Below are 18,735 nucleotides of genomic sequence, written 5' to 3' on the forward strand. Positions count from 1 at the left end.
CACCCGGCATGCCCACCAGGGGGCAATGCTCTGCCCATCTGGGGCGTCGCTCTGTTGCAACCAGAGCCATTCTAGCGCCTGAGGCAGAGGCCACAGAGCCATCCTCAGTGACCGGGGAAACTTTGCTCCAGTGGAGCCTTGGCTGCGGGAGGGGAAGAGAGAGACAGAGAGGAAGGAGAGGGGGAGAGGTGGAGAAGCAGATGGGTGCTTCTCCTGTGTGCCCTGGCCGGGAATCAAACCCGGGACTCCTGCACGCCAGGCCGACGCTCTACCACTGAGCCAACCGGCCAGGGCCAATGTGGCTGTTTTTATGTGGCCACTCGGCAATGAGGCCTGAGGCCGGCTTCCTTCACCTGCACAGACCAAAGGCAAATAGTATCTAGGCCCTCAGCTGAGCCTGGCAGAAAGGCAGCTCCCCAAGGAGACCGAGGACTGACCAGGTCAGTCAGTGCTTGTCCCGGAGGGGCCCACAGTGAGCTCAGGCATCCCGTGGTGGGCTTGGTGGCATTCAGTTCCCCACGTGGCTGGTGGGAACCACTGACAGGGCTATGCCTTTTTTGTTTATTTATTTTCTAGACCCAAGTAGCAGACCTGCATCCTGAAGACCTGAGTCAGTGGATTGCAGGTGCCATGCTGGACACACAGCTGCCTTCGCAGATGGTTCAGAGACAGTCTTTCCCTCCCTCCTCTCTAAACAGTCCTTTATGGCTCATGTGTCTGTGTAAGCGATGGTTTCTAATATATAATTAAAACATATACATATAAAATCTCAGGTACTTCCAGCTCCCCAGGATTCTAGAACCCAGAGAATAAAACAGTAGGAAACAGAGAAAGTGATAATTAAGTGTAAGAGATGATCCCGAGGAAAGGACTTTGAAAGGAAGACTCAGTTAGTTCGTAAGCGCTTAGTGAACCTTACCACACGCGGGGTGCGGGGTGCGGGGTGCGGGGTGGGGGGCGTGGGCGGGGAAGGAGGAGTGCTGGGCGGGTTTGATGGGATTTCATTGGCAAAACACACCAGGACTGCCTGTGCGTGTGCGTCTGTGTGAGTGAGGAGGTGGGGCGGATGCTGACACGGGGCTGCTCTTTCCAGTACAGGCAGCCTCACTGTGTGGTCTGGGAGCTGCTTTACCACCTGCCAGAAATTCCTCCATCAGGATTCATCTCTTGGCTTTGGACCTGGAAGATGTGAAAGCTTCAGGACAGCAGACTCTGTCCCAGCCTCTCATCTCTGTTTTACTCACAGAGTAAAGAGGAAGGACTAGAGAGGAAGGACTCCAAAATACTCCAGTTTTCCTTCCTGGGGTGTCCCCTGTGGAAACTCATCAGCTCTGCAGGCCTGACCTCTGAAGCTCTTATTGGCGAAGCCCCGGAGGTGATGGCACAGAGGGCGCAGAGCCACCGCGGGCAGATCTGTGGGGTCAGGGTCAGGGTCCCTGACTGCAGTGGGCTGGGTGTCAGAGTCCTTCACTTCCACAGAGAAGTGTGCTCACTTTTCTTGCAACAGGTGTCTCTGTTGGTCTAACATCTATTCTTGTTTTCATAGGGATTCTTGGAAACAAGGGGAACTGTTTAGCTTTCTTCTTAATAACCGCATAAGGGTGATGATCAAGAGTGTCAGAAACAATAGGGAGGGGTGGGGCTGGGGCAAACCAGAGACTGCCAGCCCTGTGGGGAAGCTGCTACTTAGCCTGTCCACCTTTTCCAGGCAGGGGCAGTAGTGGCAGTCCTGATTAGAAAAGAAGAAGCCAGAACAAGTCTATATTCTTTTAAATGAGAATTCTCCACATTTTAACAAGTTGCCGATGAATTTAAAGCAGTGAGCCAAGATCAACTCACTGCTCCGACAGTGCGACTATAACAGTGGCAAAGGCGCGCTCCTCCAAGGACGGAGGGCATCCCACCTCCACAAATGGAAGCCCTCCGGCTCCGCCCTGCCTCCTTCTCCCAGCCTCAGCCAGCCTGGCCCCCCGCGCACAACACACACTCCCGGCTGCTCCTCGGGCTGCAGGAAGCTCATGTAGCATGTCCAGGCTGACATGACAGAAATGGCAAGTCCAGAGCCTGTTGGGGAAACACTGGGGTGCGAGTGTGTGTGTGGGGGGGCAGCTGAGTGCTCTGAGGAGCTTCAAAAATGCTAATTTCTCAGGAACAGAAAAAGAAGGAAGGTGGCATAGCAACAGCTGGCTCTGGGCAGTGAGCAATCCTGTCTGAAAATAAAACATTTTACAATCCACAACTGTGGCTCATTAAGAATGAATGGATCTACTGGTATAAATAGCATGCTGCGTTAAGAAGTCAGGAAACAGCATATGCATTTGATGGAAAAACGGCTGCCATGGAACTGCTTATTAGCTCAGTCGGCTGCAGCTCTGTGCTAAATAGACAGAGGCCTTGGGCTCAAAGCTCTGGTGGGCCTGTGGCTTTCTCCAACTTGGACCATAGACTGCATCTCCATCCCCGAAGTCCTGGTTACAGTATGGGGGATTATTATTATTATCCAGGTTACAATAACTCTGGATACACACTAATAAGCACATAGTGAGTTTCTCAACCTACTCTATCTGGCCTCTGCTTAAATGCTCCCAGTGACAGGGAGCTCACTCCTCTGTCAAATACAAAACACACAATTCTCTGGCTCAGTGGTTATTAAGCAAGACACACAAGTGTCCCCCTGCTCTGTTCTAGCTCTGCTTTTGGGGAAAGCAGCCCAAACTGGCCATGCCATTTATTATGTCTGATGGGGTACAGGCTGGGTGCACAAAAGGCAGCATAAGCAGAAATGAGCTGGCCCATCTCCTCCGCCCTGAGTGGGGTCCTGAGAGCAGGGCAGATGCTGGGATGGAAGGGCATGAAGACCTGCTGAGTACAAGCTGCTGAGCAGGCAGAGGCTGGGGAACAGAGCTGATCCAAGAGCTATCTAAGACGCAGAAGAAGCTGCTGCCACATTGCTGTCCCCACAGGGCTCGCAAGCCTTTGTCTCTGTCTCTTTGCCCTGCTTCTGGAAGCCCTTCCTCAGAGGGCTGGCAGCAACCCCCTTCCTTGAGCTGGCCTCAGTGGCTCTGTTCCTGGCAACCAAAAATCCTCTCACCAAGTCCGTGAGAAGAGAGCCAGCATGTGTGGTGATTTGGGCAACAGCTTTTCTCATACCACGCTCAGAGGGGAGGTGTCTGGGCCAGAAATCAGAAGCCTGGGAGCCAGGCCCTTCTGGCCGCAGCCTACGTGCCCTTGAGCAGACGTCTCCCTTCTCATCCATCACTAAGAGTCAATTGCACTGTCTGCAGCTGCCCCACGGGCTGTTCTGAGCATCAGATGAGATAATGACCGTGAGTCACGGAGCTCTGGCTGAGGCCACCGCAGCACCCAATGACTTGGCTTCTCCCGGGGCCTGGAGATGGTGGCGTGGGAGCAGGGGGAGGTTAACTGCAGGGTCACTTGGGAAGGACGACCCCACGTACACGTTTGTAGGCTGAGTGCAACCAGACTGCTCAACGTAAACAACCCCAAAGCTTGCTTCCACTGGTCTGCAAACAGAACGACACAGTTGAGAATTTTTTAAAAAAATTGTTTAAAATCTATCTGATGAATGAAGTGATAATGAAACTCCTATTTTTCTTAAAACTACTCAACTGGAACAAAGACAAATCCAAGACTGAAGTACCTTTCCAGACAGTCCTCGAGGTGAACCAGTGTGTAATTCTGTTAGAATCCACCCAGGAGGCCTGTGCTCTGCCTGGGGGGTGACTGAGCCACGGGTGGGAAGGTTCCTGCAGACGGTCCTGCGGAGGGACCCTGTGGCCCAGGCCTCCGTGGGGATGGGAAAGGGAATTTCCCTCACGGTGATGGGGAGCTCAAGGCACCAGCCTGTGTGCTCAGGTGGGGGCTTTTGTTAAGGAACTCCCAATCTGCCAGGCCACAGGGCAGTGATGAAGGCTTATGCCCCTCCCCTTCCCAGCCTCAGGCTCCCTGGGAGAGAACACAGCAAAGCCTCACTGATCCAGGGATCAGTCTCCTAGGACCCCAGTTCTACACCTCCATCTGAGAAGAGGACACACACCCTAAAAAGCCTGCTGAACACGATGGACCCTAGACTTGGGGTTTCAGCAGCCACCCCCCATTCAGGTGCTCTGCAACAGCTGGGAAGTGGGGGGCAGGCCAAACCCCGAGCAGACCTGGGCAGGGTCGCCTCCTGATCACAGCACTGGGGCTGAAGAAAATAAGAAGCCCCATCATATTAAGTATCTTGGCACTGGAGGTAGAGAAGCACAAAATCCTATCTGAGACTAACTTCTACGTGCAATGACTTCAGTCAGGTAAATTCAACTCTCCAGCTCTCACAGGAAATCAGGCCCTCTAGTACTGGTACCACCCCCTCTCCCTTGCCTGCTTCTATTAATCATGAAAGGCCAAAAGGCCTAAGAACATAAAGGCTTGAACTTCCAGTCTCCCCTTTGATCTTTCTTCTTTTCTTTATAGTGATGGCTGGAACCACAGCAACCATCATGGGACCATGAGGGAAACAGCAAGACTTGTAAAGACAACAGTTCTGACGTCACTGGCTACTGAACCAATGCTACAGTAACCTTCCTCTATGCTTTCCAGAATATGAGAGGGAAAAAATTTCTTATTACGCAAATATTCAAGGCTAATATGGTACCTCCTAACAAATGACTTTTTATGCACAGCTCAAGGGTGGGAATCCAGATCAAAGGAAAGAAGCCTGCGGAAGAGGTGGGCCCAGCTCCAAAGAGATTAAGACCCAGGAGACCACAGCACTGGTTCCACCATTTCCACCTTATATGTATTTCCCAGAGAACAGAGATCTCTAGTAGTGTGTGAGGGCTGACTTTGTTTATTGCTGCCATAAGCTTGGAGCAATGACCTGACAGGAAAATGGAGCATGGAGCACACACACCATTGGGACTGATGGGTGGGAGGGTGGAGACCTCTCCCCAGAGGTTGCCAGGCCAGGCCCAGGGCCAGGCACCAGGAGAAACTCAGGTCACACCGTTCCCCACCTCGTTGCAAAGAAAGGCTGATTGCTCTGCTGTGAGCAAGCTTGTAGGGGGCTCACCAAAGGGGCCTGCAGGGGAATCCTAGGCCAAAATCAACTCCCAGTGACCAGAGGAGAGGGTAGCAAATCCAGGCGGTCAGCCCACCCGTCCTCTATGTGCCAGAGTGTCACCAGCTCTCTTTGAAATAACACAGAGGATAAAAACATGGCTAATCTTTTTCTAATGCAGTCATTTGTTATTTTTAACATTTAGAAATTTAATCTATCTGCAATGCGTTTCTGGATACACATGGACTATGGAATGGGATGGGAATCTAATTATGCTAGCTCCTGTTGTTAAATAAAACCTGTTACTTTCTCATCGAACTGAGAGGCTACCAATGTTCAGCTTCCATATACATTCTTAGGTCTATTATATCTCTATTCGGTTCCACTTATCTATTTATTCTATTTATTCTGGTGTCAGTATTCTACTGTTTCGATTAATTAAAGTAACTTTATAGTAAGCTTTAACATTTGGTCAGACAACTCCACAACTCCTACTACCCTTGCTATTCTTTTTAAACAATGTTATTAAACTATTCTTTAACTTCCTTATGAAGATTTTTTTTTTCAGTGAAGTGAAAGGCAGGGAGGCAGAGACAGACTCCTGCATGTGCCCCAAATGGAACCTACCTGGCAAGCCCCCTACTGGGAGATGCTCTGCCCATCTAGAGCCGCTGCCCCGTTGCTCAGCAACCAAGCCATCTCAGTGCCTGAGGCTAGGCCATGGAGCCATCCTCAGTGCTCTGGGCCAACTTGCCTGAACCATTTGAGCCATGCTGTGGGAGGGGAAGAGGGGGAGAGAGAGGGGGGGGGGAAAGGGGGGGAGGGGGGAGAAGCAGATGGGCACTTCTCCTGTGTGCCCTGACTGGGAATCAAACCTGGGACTTACACATGCTGGGTCGATGCACTATTGCTCAACTAACTGGCCAGGGCTTTTTTTTTTTTTTTGAGAAAGACAGACAGACAGAAAGGGAGGGAGAAGCATCAACTCACAGTTGTGTCACTTTAGTTGTGCACTGATTGCTTCTCATATGCACACTGACCAGGGAGCAGATCTGGGACCTCGGGCTCAAGTTGAGTTGGCAAACCCCCTTGCTCAAGCCGGTGACCCTGCACTCAAGCTGGCAACTTTGGGTTTCAAACTGGTGACATCAGAGCTCTGAGTGGATGCTCTATCTATTGTGCCACCAACAGTCAGGCTCCTTACAAAGTTGTGTTCTTTTTTCTTTTTTTCCAATTGAGAACAGGGGAGATAGACAGACTACCGCATGCGCTTGGACTGGGATCCACCCAGCAACCCCCGTCTGGGGCTGAGGCACAGTGGATCTGGGGCCATGCTCCCAACGGAATTATTTTTAGCACCTGAGGCACAGACTCCATGGGGCCATCCTCAGTGTCCAGGCAGATGCGCTTGAACTAATTGAGCCATGGCTGCAGGAGAGGAAGAGAGAGAGAGAGAGAGAGAGAGAGAGAGAGAGAGAGAGAGAGAAGGGGGAGCGGGAGGGGTGGAGAAGATGTTCGCTTCTCCTGTGTGCCCTGACCAGGAATCAAACAGGACATCCACACACCAGGTGGATGCTCCACCACTGAGCCAACTGGCTAGGGCCACAAAGTGTTTAATTGAAATACAATCCATGTACCATAAAATTCACCCTTTGAAAGTACATAATTCAGTGTTTTTTAGTATATTTATAAAGTCGTGCAACCACCACCACTATCTAATTTCAGAACACCTTCACTGCTTTTAAAAGAAACCCTGTACTTATTGGCAGTTCCTCCACATCCTCCCCGGCCCCGGGCAGTCACTGGTCTTTCTGTCTCCACGGACTTGCCTGTTCTGGACATTGCACATAAATGGGACCATACGCTATAAGGCCTTTGTCTCTGGCATATTTCACTAAGCATAATGTCTACAACGTTCACCCATGGTGTAGTGGTTGTTAGTACTGCATCCTTTCTAAGGCCGATATGTTCCACTATATGCCACTTTTTGTTTATCCAATAGAATAATGAAAAACATCTGAATTCACTTCTCCCTAAAGACTCCATTGGGAATCGGATAGCTGTTCCACTTACTAATTCGGAGGGTTCAAGATTCTTCTCTGCCTCTCTGTTCATGTCTTACTTCTTGTCCTGTGATAAGATTCTATCATTTTCTTCATGGCGGACCTATAATTAATCCTCTTTTAAAATTTGTTTCTAGGCATTTTATAATTTTTGCTGCAATGATGAATGGATTTTTCCATTTCTACTTCTGATTAGTCAAGATAGAGTAAAACTATTGATTTATTTTTGTATGTAAATTATTGACTGACTTTGTATCGTAGCACTTCCCAAATTCTCTTAAGCCTAACGGGTTGTTTTAGTAGACTCCCTTGGGCTTTCTTGGTATACAATCATATCATCTGCAAAAAGAGAATTTCTTCTCTTTTCCAATAGTAAGAGATTTTATTTTCTTGCCTTATCACATTAGTTAAATACTACAGACTATTGTCGAAGGGCTGATGATGCGCTGTTCTTGGTTTGCATTTTGATAGCTCATGGCTTCAGTGCTTTCTTAATGAATGTGATATTTGGGGTAGATTTTTCTCTTTTTGGTGAGTAATTTCCTTTCATTCTCCTATTACTTAAACTTTTTATTTAGCAGAAACTTTTAACTTTGGAGGGGAAGGTATTTTAAAGCAAGATAGGAAACCTAGAAACTGCAAGGCAAAAGAAGGACATGCTTGACTTCAAGAAAATTAAGAAAAAAATTGTTTTGGAATGACAAAATACTATGCAAAATATAAAGTCAAGGAGAAAGATATTTGCAACCTGTTTAGTATCCCTAATATATCAATAAAAGGAAAACATTTAATAAAAAATAAGCAATGGATTTAAACAGGTAATTTTAAAAAGAGGAAACCTGAATAATCAAGAAATAATAAAGACTTGAAAAGATACTCAAATGTGAAAATTACAATAATTAAATATCACCCTCCACCAGGTCTACTTGCCAAAATGATAAATACCAACACTATTCATGGCAGGCAAGGATGCAGGAATAAATGAGGATAAAAAACAGTAACATTTTTGGACTATTGTTGGAATGTCTATTGAGATTTAAAACATACAAACCCATTTTTCAAAACCTACCCCATGGAAATAAAAGCATGATATACATATAAAGGTGTTTCATTACCGCTGGTAGTATGAAAAGCCAGAAAGAATTTGAATGTCTATCAATAGGTGAAGAATTAAATAACAATATAAGATATAATGAAATTTTATTCAGCCATTATAAATAAAATAAAGTAAAATCTATATCTATTGATCTGGAGGGATGCCCATAATATTATTTTAAGTGAAAAAAGCAACCTGCAGAGTTAAGGGTAAACACCTACTTTTGTTAACTAAAACAAAAGCAAAAACAAAACAAAAAATAACCCAATATCAAGTATATGTTTGTAGGAACAGGGAAAAAGGTTTTGTTTGAGAAGAGATTTTAATTTGTAATATACTTTTAAATTTACTTGTTAAAATATATTATGTATGCTTATGTAATTAAAAATTAACGAAGAAAATTTAAAGGAAAAAGAAAAAGGACCTGCCTCAGAAACATCAATACATTTCATTTGATAGTTTCGTGGACTGAAAAGTTCATGGCTTGTGTCTATTGATTATCTTTCCTCCCAAAGGTCAGGAGAAAGAAAGCGAGGTGAGCTGGAATGGGGGGAGAAGCTGGGAGCCACAGCTGTGCCAGCCCAAGGGCTGCGAGAGGGAGGAGAGGGAGGAGAGGGAGGAGAGGGGGGAGAGGGGGGAGGGGGAGGAGGGGGAGGAGGGGGAAGAGAGGAAGGAGAGGGGGGAGAGGGGGAAGAGGGAGGAGAGGGAGGAGAGGGATGGAGAGGGGGGAAAGGGGGGAGAGGGGGGAGAGGGGGGAGAAGGGGGAGAGGGGGGAGGGGGAGGAGGGGGAGGAGGGGGAAGAGAGGAAGGAGAGGGGGGAGAGGGGGAAGAGGGGGAAGAGGGAGGAGAGGGAGGAGAGGGGGAGAGGGAGGAGAGGGGGGAGAGGGGGGAGAGGGGGGAGAGGGATGGAGAACAGGGGTGGGTGTGGTGGGGGGAAGGGAAAGAGGGTCAGAGAGAGTGTGCTGGTCAGGATCAGCGTCCATACCTGGGAGCAGGGACCTCGGGGCAGAAGGGGGATGCTGACCCTGGGGTCCCCACAGGCAGCAGCCTGGGATGAGAGACTCCTCATGAGAGTGGAGTGATTTTAACATCCTCTGAGTGTTTCCTGAGGCTGTCCAACTGACCCCTGACCTAGAGGAGCCTGCAGACCCGAATGAAGCCCCTCCATAGATCTTTCAAATATCCTGGGGCAGGTGGGTGTTCATTCATTCATCTCGGAAGCATCTCTCCTGTGCCTTACTCATGCTAAGAAATCGGCCTGTTCAGGGAGCCATGGCCCTGTCCCCATGCAGCTTCCTGAGTGCTGGGGGAACCACACTCCACTGGCCACTCTTTCCACTTGGCCTCAAGCTCAGTGTTGGCTGAATGGGCTGCCATGAGGGTAGGGCTTACCAGACAAGCTTTGACCTGGACCACACACGGTAGCTCTGACAGCAGCCAGCTGCCTAGCACCTGGGCGCTGCTGATGGTGGGGCTGGGGCTGGAGAGAGAAACCCCTCTTGAAGGTGGAAATACACCAACCGGTTCCCCAGTCAGCAGCAGTCTGGAAAGGCCTGGTGACACCCCTGCGCCACACTGCCAAGGCTGCTCAGTGGGGCTGTCTGCTGCCAGGAGCCCGCCCAGCCTGAGAAGGACTCCAGATGAAGGCAGCAGCCCCTGGCAGCTTGGGGGACTTCCTAGAAGCAGGCATGGCTGAGTCCTCCCAGCGGCTGCCACAGACTTGACTGGAAGCCACATGAACCAGGAAGCCACAGAAGGGCTAGCCCTCCTAGAGGGCTCCGCATTTGCCTTTGCCCCCAGACCCAGAACCAGCTATAAGGATGGTTCCAGCTGGCCCAGGCCTATGGTCTCCCGCAAGTGTCTGGGAGCTGCCCGAGAGCCTCTGTGAGTGCATGGCCAGGTCTGGGGTGGCCAGGAGGCCCAGATTCAATCAGAAAGCACAGATTCTGGCTTCTGCACAGGCTTATCAGAGAGGACAAGTGCAGCCACCTAGGGTCGGGCTTAGAAGCTGGTCAGGAACAGCCGGCCTGTTGGTGACTCTGGTGCCCTCCCTTGCAAACCCGACACTGGCTTCTATGGCACCGAACCTCTCTGCTTCCTCTTGCCTCTCCTGCTACGCCTCCTTCACCCCCTCCACCCCCTCCTATTCCTCCCTCTCCTCAACTAAGGGTTTCCCCAAGGTTAGTTCTGCGCACCACATGCGCCCACACATTTCTGGTGCGCCCCTGTCTGGGTGGGTGCAGACACCTCCTGGGCCTCCACAACCTGCCCAGGGCCATCATCAGCCCTCACTGTCCTGCTGCCCCAGGACAGTTTAAACACACAGGTCACCTATCAAGCAGAAGGGCCACTACCTTCTGCTCGGCACTGCCTGGCACAGGGCCTGGCCTGTAGGAGGCGCTATCTTGTGCTCTGGGAGGCTGGGGGGCTTCCAATCTGGTCTGCAGAGGGAGACAAGTTCACATGAGGGGCCTCCACATGGCCTGGCCTCAGGGCAAACTTGGTGAATCCACGTGCCCACCCTGAGTGTGTGGGCCGCTGGCTTCCTCACCCCCGTCATTAAAAGGCCGTCTGTGCCTGTGTGGCTGAGGAGCAGACAGAGTGTGCGCGTGCACGTGTGTGCCATGCTGATGCTGCAGCAGACATGGGGGCCTCCGGGCTCCCCTCCCCAACTCACTCGAGGCAACATTCTAAACCTAAGAGTGTCCCTCAGCTTCGGTTTCCACGGCTGTGTCTCTGCCCTCAGCCGAGGGACACTGACTCACCCCCACAGCAGTCAGAACTGAAGAAAGCCCCAGCTCTGAGAGTGGACACGGGAAAGAAGGGAAGAGGGAGCCACACTCAAACAAATAGCCCAGGCTCCCCCCGCGGCTGGCCAGCCACAGCGCCCCCCTCAGGCCAGGCCCAGCCAGGCCCACTCCCCTTGACCTGTCCCCATCTCCACTTGCAAGTGGTCCCTGCCTGTCCCTGGCAGTGAGGGCTGGGAGAGAACTCCTGGGAATCCGAAGTGCAGGCAGAGTCCTGCAGGAGCAGCAAGGAAGGCCCGCGGCAGACGAGCCGAGGGGTGCCGAGGAAAGGATCCCCGGAGAACCGACGCCAAGCTGCCCATCGCGGTTATGTTTGAAAGGGCCAAGCTATAGGGAATTTTTACCTGCTAAATTATATCTTCTGATAACCTTCACAATTTTTTATTAAACATTCTGTACATTTTGTGTGTGTGTGACAGAGACAGGAAAAGGGACAGATAGGGACAGACAGACAGGAAGGGAGAGAGATGAGAAGCATCAATTATTTCTTGTGGCTCCTTAGTTGTTCACTGATTGCTTTCTCATATGTGCCTTGACCGGGGGGCTACAGCAGACCGAGTGACCCCTTGCTCAAGCCAGCGACCTTAGGCTCAAGCTGGTGAGCCTTGCTCAAACCAGATGAGCCTGCACTCAAGCTGGCGACCTCGGGGTTTCAAACCTGGATCCTTCACATCCCAGTCCGACACTCTGTCCACTTCACAACTGCCTGGTCAGGCCATGCCGTACTTTTGTAACAAGGAAAAAAAACCCAAATGTTCGAGAGCCCTCTGAGACTCCTATTTTCTTGGGTCTACAAACCCAGGAAAACACCTGGCATCAGGTTGAGCCTCATCTCATTCAGGACCTTTCTTCCTGAGTCTTGGGCTGAAACTCAGGCACTTCCAGACAGAAGGAGCCAGAGCCCAGAGGCAGGACCCTGTCCTTTGTTCCCAGCTCCATCACACATCAGTAAGCCCTTTCTTTTGACTGGGCCTCAGGCTACTCATTTATTAACTGGGGCTAATAAAAGCCTGTTCTGTCCACTTTCAGAGGCTGTTGTGAGACCAAGAACTTTGAAAACAAAATCATGAACATTAAGGCATCTTGCAAGCTGTGCAGGGATGTCTGCCTGGCTCACCTTGTGATGGCGGCCACACCTGGAAGGCACCCACATCAGGCAGCCACCACAAATACCAAGGGGCCCTTGGCACAAGGTCACTTTCCTCAGTAGGAGGACCAGGGAAGCCAAGAATCCCCCCTAATTGAGACACAAGACAAGTGCTGAGAAGAGATGGTACAGGCCTGCTTTGGAAAGACACATTTTCATACTTCGCAAAAACCTCAACTGACATCACATTTCTGCAAAGATTCACAGTGCTGTTCACGGCCTCCCCACCTCTGTATTAGTGCTTGTTTGTGAAATGACCCCCGCAGGCTGCAGGCAATCACTGTGTTGAGGTCCAGCCACTCACGTGGGTGCATGTGAGTAGTTGAGGGCACAGAGAGGGATGAAACATCAGTATGAGCCACGTGGAGAATGTGGCAGGCATTGCCGGGTGCCCACGGCACTGGCTGGCTGATGGCCTAACAGTTAGTCAGCTGTTATCCCGGGAGAGGGGACAAAGGGAGGGACTTACCTCTCCCACGGGCCCATGTGTAGACTCGACTGGTCTCAGTGCTTCTGGGCTCTTGCTCAATTGGCTCCACAGGCAAAGGTCGTAAGTGAGGGTCATCAGCCCGGCCGGGGGTCTTCAAAGGCAGAATGTACTTGGGGAGCCCTTTGTAGAACCAGGCCCCTGACCTCTTCCAGACCTGAGTGGGGGAGACACCTGCTTAGAGCACAGGACGCAGAGCAGCCCCCTGCACCACGCTCCCACACAGGCCCACCCTTCGTCCTGGAGCAAGGCTGGAAAGTGCTCAGTAGATGCCACCGTGCTCCTCCTGCTTGCCCTTCCCCCTGTGACTCTGGAGGCTGGAGGAAGGGGCTGCTGGGCCACGCAGGGTACTGGAAGCTGTCAGGAGAGTGGCTCGGGAAGAAACCATCTGTAGCAGGCACAGAGGGCCAGAATCTCAGAGAGCCACAGAGTAGAATTCAGAACAGCAACTGAGATAAGGCCCCTGAACTTAATGACTACTTTGTACAAGACCCAGTGCTCCCTAATCTCTTTTCTGAGGAAGGAACTACATAGTGGTCTTTAGTATGAGTGGGAGTATGTGAAGGAATGATGTGACCTTTTAAGGGAAGAGGTGGTTTGAATTCTAGATCCTGGACCTGTCACCTAGCAGCTGTGAGATTTGGACACATCCTGACCCTCAATGTCATCACCTGTAGGCAGATGTAGGAACAGTGCCCATCTCACAGGGCGGCCATGAGGATCAGACTAGCAAATGAACACAGGCCCACCGCCCAGTGCTGGGCACAGAGCAGCCACTCGACGGATAGGATGCTTGTCATTGTCATTGTCCCCTACCTCCTCCCACCTGACAAATGTGAACAGATTTACAACGAGAGGACCAAGTCCCTTACTTAAAAGGGGGAACTTAAAATCAGAAGGCCAGTCCTGGCCAAGTAGCATTTCCCCAATAGGCCAAGGTTGTGGGTTTGATCCCCTGTCAGGGTACATATAACAATCAACCAATAAATACCGAAATAAGTGGAACAGATCGGTGTTTCTCTCTCTCTCTTCCCCTTCCTCTCTTTCTAAAATTAATCAACATATAAATTTAAAAAAATAATAGAACCAGAAGGGCAGAGTCTGCCCTGATTCTCTCTAGGACAGTGTTTCCTTCTCTCCAAGCTTCCTCTGTCCTCAGGTGAGTTCTGCAGGATAGTAAAAGGGGCCACTCAACAAAACAAAACAGAAACAAAAAGGTCCCTGATGATACACACTGGAAAGCACAAGGTTAAACAAGCTCTGTGACTACAGGAATTCTCAGAGCCTTTAGTATGCCAGTGTGCACAGGGTTCTCCAACAGGGCGGAAGAGCAGACAGTGCTTTCCACTCGGAACAACCTGACAAGTCTTCCTGTGCAACTCAACTCTAGTCATGGTCAGCGTACACACAGCCCTTGGCTGAGCACTCAGCTCTACAGCACTGCCTGTTCACTCGTTGAGTGGTGGGAATTTCTCCAAGCCGTCAGCAGCCACCTCTTCATGCTCCAGAGTGTGAGACACAGGACCAGAGTCCCAATCCTGTCCCTGGTACGAGTCACTCCCTCCCTCCCAGCTGCTCTCTGCGGAAGGGCCTGCTTTCATGGGGCTCTTGAATAACAGAACCCGCCTGGTGGGATGAATGCTTTGGAACACCCTCTCTGATACTCTCACAGCCTTCCTACAATACATAGTAACCATTTGAATTGTTAACACCCACACATGACCTAAAATTCACAAAATACACGATTAAAAAGTCTTCTCCCCCATTCCTAGCATCTGGTGATAACAGTCTCTAGGAAGCTCTATTATTATTCCCACTGTCCAGACGGAAAAACTGAGGCTCTGACAAGTTAAGCCACTTGCCCAAGGCTAACCCACCATTCTGTTAGCCTCTACTCCACATTGCAGGCCATACAGTCTGATCCCAAAAGTTTACAGATACAAAGTAGATGCTCACTGAGTTGTGGCTGAGTGGGGGTGAAGAAATCTTCAGTGGGTTCTCAGCATGGACACTAAGTGTCCTGCAGACTGGATGCCTAAAGGGGATGGAGGTGCCATACAGGGAGATAAAATTAACATAAGTAGCAGCTGCCAAGGCCACCCTGTCCCTGCTGCGGAGCTGCTATGTGGCTCCTGAGAGCAGGTGCCTTAGCCAGAGGCAATATGGGGCCAGCAAGGGGCTCACTCACCTCCCTCTGCCTAGCGAAGGCCTGCCCATCCACCAGTGCTGGCTTTGCCTGCCCTCCCCAGAGCATGCCAGCCTCCTGTCCCCCAACATGGGCTGGACCTCCTGGGGGAAGGGACCAAATGAAGCAAACCCTCAAGAGCCATTGTGAACGGCGGGGCCTGGGTGGGCTTAGGACCTGTACCACACTGCCTTCCCACGCTGCCACGGAAATGGCTTTGTGGGTGGGGGCACACTCCCCTCATGCCTGGCCAGCTGAGATCCTGTTTGAAGTGGAGTGGAGGGGACAGCCCTGAGGGTGACTCAGAAATGTGGCTCACTCTTCATTCCTGTGTGGCGTTTATAGGGAGAGATCAAGAAAGTCTACAGAGCAGTGCTTGGGGACGCCACAGCATCAAGCACATCATTAATGCTCAGCGAGCCCTCTCCTCACAGCCTCCATGCTGTCCCTGTGGAGCTGGGGCTATCATGCCAGCTCATGAGTGTGCATGCTTGCTTTCTTTTCATTTAAAAAATGTTCACTTGCGCTAAAATGCACGTGACATGCAACTTACCATCTTACCATTTCTATGTGTACATTCCCCTTGTTGGGTAGTCAATCTCCAAAAGTGTTTTCATCTTATAAAACTTACACATTTCTATCCATTAAACAACTCCCCATTCCCCTCTCCCTGCAGCCCCTGGTGACCACTGCTCCATTTTCTGTCTCTATGAATTGGACTATTCTAGTACCTCATATAAGTAGAAACATTTGTCTATTTGACATATATACAGTATTTGGTTTATTTCACTTAGCATAATGTCCTCAAGGTTCATCCATGTTGCCACATGCGTCAGAATTTCCTTCCTTTTTCAGGCTGAATAATATTCCATTGTACGGCTATGCCACCTTTTGTTTAATCCATTCATCCATCAAAGGACACCTGGGTTGCTTCCACCTTTTGTCTGGTCTTTTCCTTTTTTATCTGTCTCTCCTACTAGGGTCTACCATCCCAGAGGGAGGGTCAGGGTGCCTTGGCACCCTCCTGACATGGTAAGTGCTCAATAAACACTTGCTGAGTGGCTGAACTGACAGTGTGGATTGTTTGCTGGAATGTGTCCCAATCCATAAAGTCTGCCGCCTTCCTAGGGAAGTGGCCTGAGGGTTTCATCCAAGTTCTTGTAATAAATCAAATGACTTTATTGCTTCAGATTAAAAGAGGGATAAAGGAAGTGCCCAGCAGGGCAAGCCAGCACAAAGCAAGCGCTAATGAAACTCCCTGACCCCGAGCTCCAGAGAGCAAGGCAGCCACATGTCCCCGTCCCTCCTCCAGCACCAGCGAGGCCCACAGCGTCGGCTGCCCCGCCCTACCTGCTGTATCACAGTCCGGGGCCCATGCTGCCAGCCTCGTCTCCAGCTGCAACAATCCACCTCTACCCCTATCCCCCACCTAAAAACACTGATCAGCCAAGTGCTTTGGGAAAACAGAATAAAGAACACAGGTTTAAACTATTAGGTTGAACTGCATGAAACTGCTGATAGTCAACCTTTTTAATGGTTTCTGACTGCTTTTGAACCATAAACCCCCCTGTTAATTTTATACAATTCACCCCGATATTTATGCTCAACAGAGGCAATGATATCACGGGTCTGCCAGGCCCACAGTGCCTTCCCAGGGTCCGGGGCAGGTCAGCTATTCCGAGTCCACTGTAACGGGGCCTGGAGTCTGTCTGCTATTCCTGTGAGCACTGTAGTCTGGTGAAGGCCTGATGCCATCACGATGGGCAAGAGACCCGACCGGACTGGCCAGTGATCCTGGACCAGCTCGAGGAGCAGCCCTTTTTGAGTACTTGCAGCAGGGGGCACAGGTGCATCACCCCCGGTAAGGAGGGCACACCTGGGGGGAGGGGCATAAAACACAGGGTCAGTATTTTGGGAAATGCCTTCCGCGTGCGAGGGCAGGACTGGCGAGGCAGGTGTGAGGGATCCCGGTGGGGCTGAGTGCTGGGCGGCCACCCCTCTCCCCGATGTCGATCTATGAACATCCTCAGACCTTCTCTTGCCTCGGTGCCCACCCGCACCCTGGAAAACACACAACAGTAGGTTTTAATCACGTAGTTTCTACTCTCTGCATCCAGGCCCATCGCCCACTGCCTGGCATTGCCGGGGTCCAGCCCGGGGGGGGGATCCAGGGGTCCCACAGGAAGAGACGGCGTCGGCGAAATCGAGTGAGAGAGCCGAATTCTTTTCTTTCTCTTTATTCTCTAGTTAGCATTTACTGCCAGGCATCTCTACCAAATGCTAGTATAGCTCCCTTTTTATACACGCACACCGAGTTACAATCACATGGTGTTAATTATTACTTTTGTTTCACTATGTTTTCATGTTTCCGGATAACAGTTAATTTACATCTATGAGTCACAAGTCAGGTAGCAAATCATTCAAAATACAAAATAACTTGAATAGCGATAACAACATCAGTAAAAGCTTTTAGAGTATTAGTTCTAAAAGGCTTGCCTCTATAGAAATTAACATAACATCAAGAATAGGTTTCATCCAAAGATATGCAGAGTGCACTTGCAAGATAGCCCAGCAGCAACACAAGACATTCCATGGATTTCCCTACATTTTTAAATCTCATGAGAACATCTCATTGAGAAAGCCTAGCAATTGCCTTTAGTCAAAAGACAATTCTCTTAGTAAAACATTCTTTTCTTGCTGACTACGCTCTCATCCTAGGCCACACAATGGGCCATCCTACTATACCTTATCTAAGATACTATTGTCTAATCAAATATTATTTATTTATTATATTTAAACACTAGTTAAGTTCTGGCTCTATTCTTCTCAGAATATACCACTATTTGCAGATCAAAGAAGAAAGGAATGTTTCTCTACTTATCACATGAAAAGGCTAGGGAGGAAAAAATGTTAAGTGAAGGCCTCAGGGTGCTCTGTGCACAGCCACTGCCTCCTAACCATTCACAAGTCACAAACTATTCTTTTTAACATGATTAAGAAGGAATTCTCCTACAAACTTAACCCTTTATGAAGGATATCATAGCCAGCCTCTTATGTCTATGAGCCCAGTTCAAGGGGCTTACAGGCTTTTCTGTGGAACTCACACCCTCTGTCTCATTTCCAAAGAAATCACTACGAATCTACAGGGAAAGCACGGTACTATTATCCCTGTGCCACAAATAATAGCACACACCCAGAAAAAGGGGGGATATAAGGCCAGATTAATTAAAAAAATCAAAGGGGGAAGTATCGTGCCTTTCCTTTTGCAGTGACTTTGTCAACCCGCAGCGGTTGGTCTTTACTGCGGTGACTCTATCTTCTTTTGCTGTGACTTTGTCAACCAGCAGTTGTGGATATTCTCCTGCTGTGACCTAGTTAGCCAGCATTAGTGGATCGGCTCCCGACATCTCCCCCTTTTTTATTATTTAAATAAAGCTTTTGTATTTTCACCGCTATTTCCCTGTGATTGTTGTTTAAAAGTCGGAACATGACTGGAAGGACAAGAAGAGTGATAATTGCCACAGCTATTATTATGCCTATATCAGTAGCCAGAGAGGTCAGGCCATGCATAGAAAACATACTTTTAATGTTTTCAACAAATTGATCAGCTACTTCTGAGGCAGAGACTAAAGAGCCTGAATGTCCTAAATTTTGTATCTGCTGATGTAATTTCTTCAAATCTAAACTAATATCACTATTATTCTATACATCTAACAAATGATTTTGTATATTATTCCATGCTATGATAGACTGATTGTATTCTAAAGGAGTCACACATATCCACCTGAATTCTGCATGGCATCTAAGAGTCATTCTAGCTTTCATAGCTAACAACTCATTACATATGTGAATAAAAGCCTCTTCTAAAGCATTCACTTTCAATTCTAA

At 49.5% G+C, this 18,735-nt stretch overlaps 1 protein-coding gene across 7 annotated transcripts in view; it reads right to left on the bottom strand.

The window, feature by feature from the left end:
- RPH3AL (rabphilin 3A like (without C2 domains)) overlaps window positions 1-18,735 on the bottom strand; it is a 157,744-nt gene that overhangs the window by 13,420 nt on the left and 125,589 nt on the right. For all 7 annotated transcript variants that reach the window (XM_066363560.1, XM_066363561.1, XM_066363563.1 and 4 more), the window contains one exon: window positions 12,645-12,819. In XM_066363560.1, coding sequence (XP_066219657.1) covers window positions 12,645-12,819 — 175 coding nt within the window. The remainder of the gene's footprint in view (window positions 1-12,644; window positions 12,820-18,735) is intronic.

Source organism: Saccopteryx leptura, chromosome 2, assembly GCF_036850995.1.
Source record: "Saccopteryx leptura isolate mSacLep1 chromosome 2, mSacLep1_pri_phased_curated, whole genome shotgun sequence".
Classification (NCBI taxonomy): domain Eukaryota; kingdom Metazoa; phylum Chordata; class Mammalia; order Chiroptera; family Emballonuridae; genus Saccopteryx; species Saccopteryx leptura.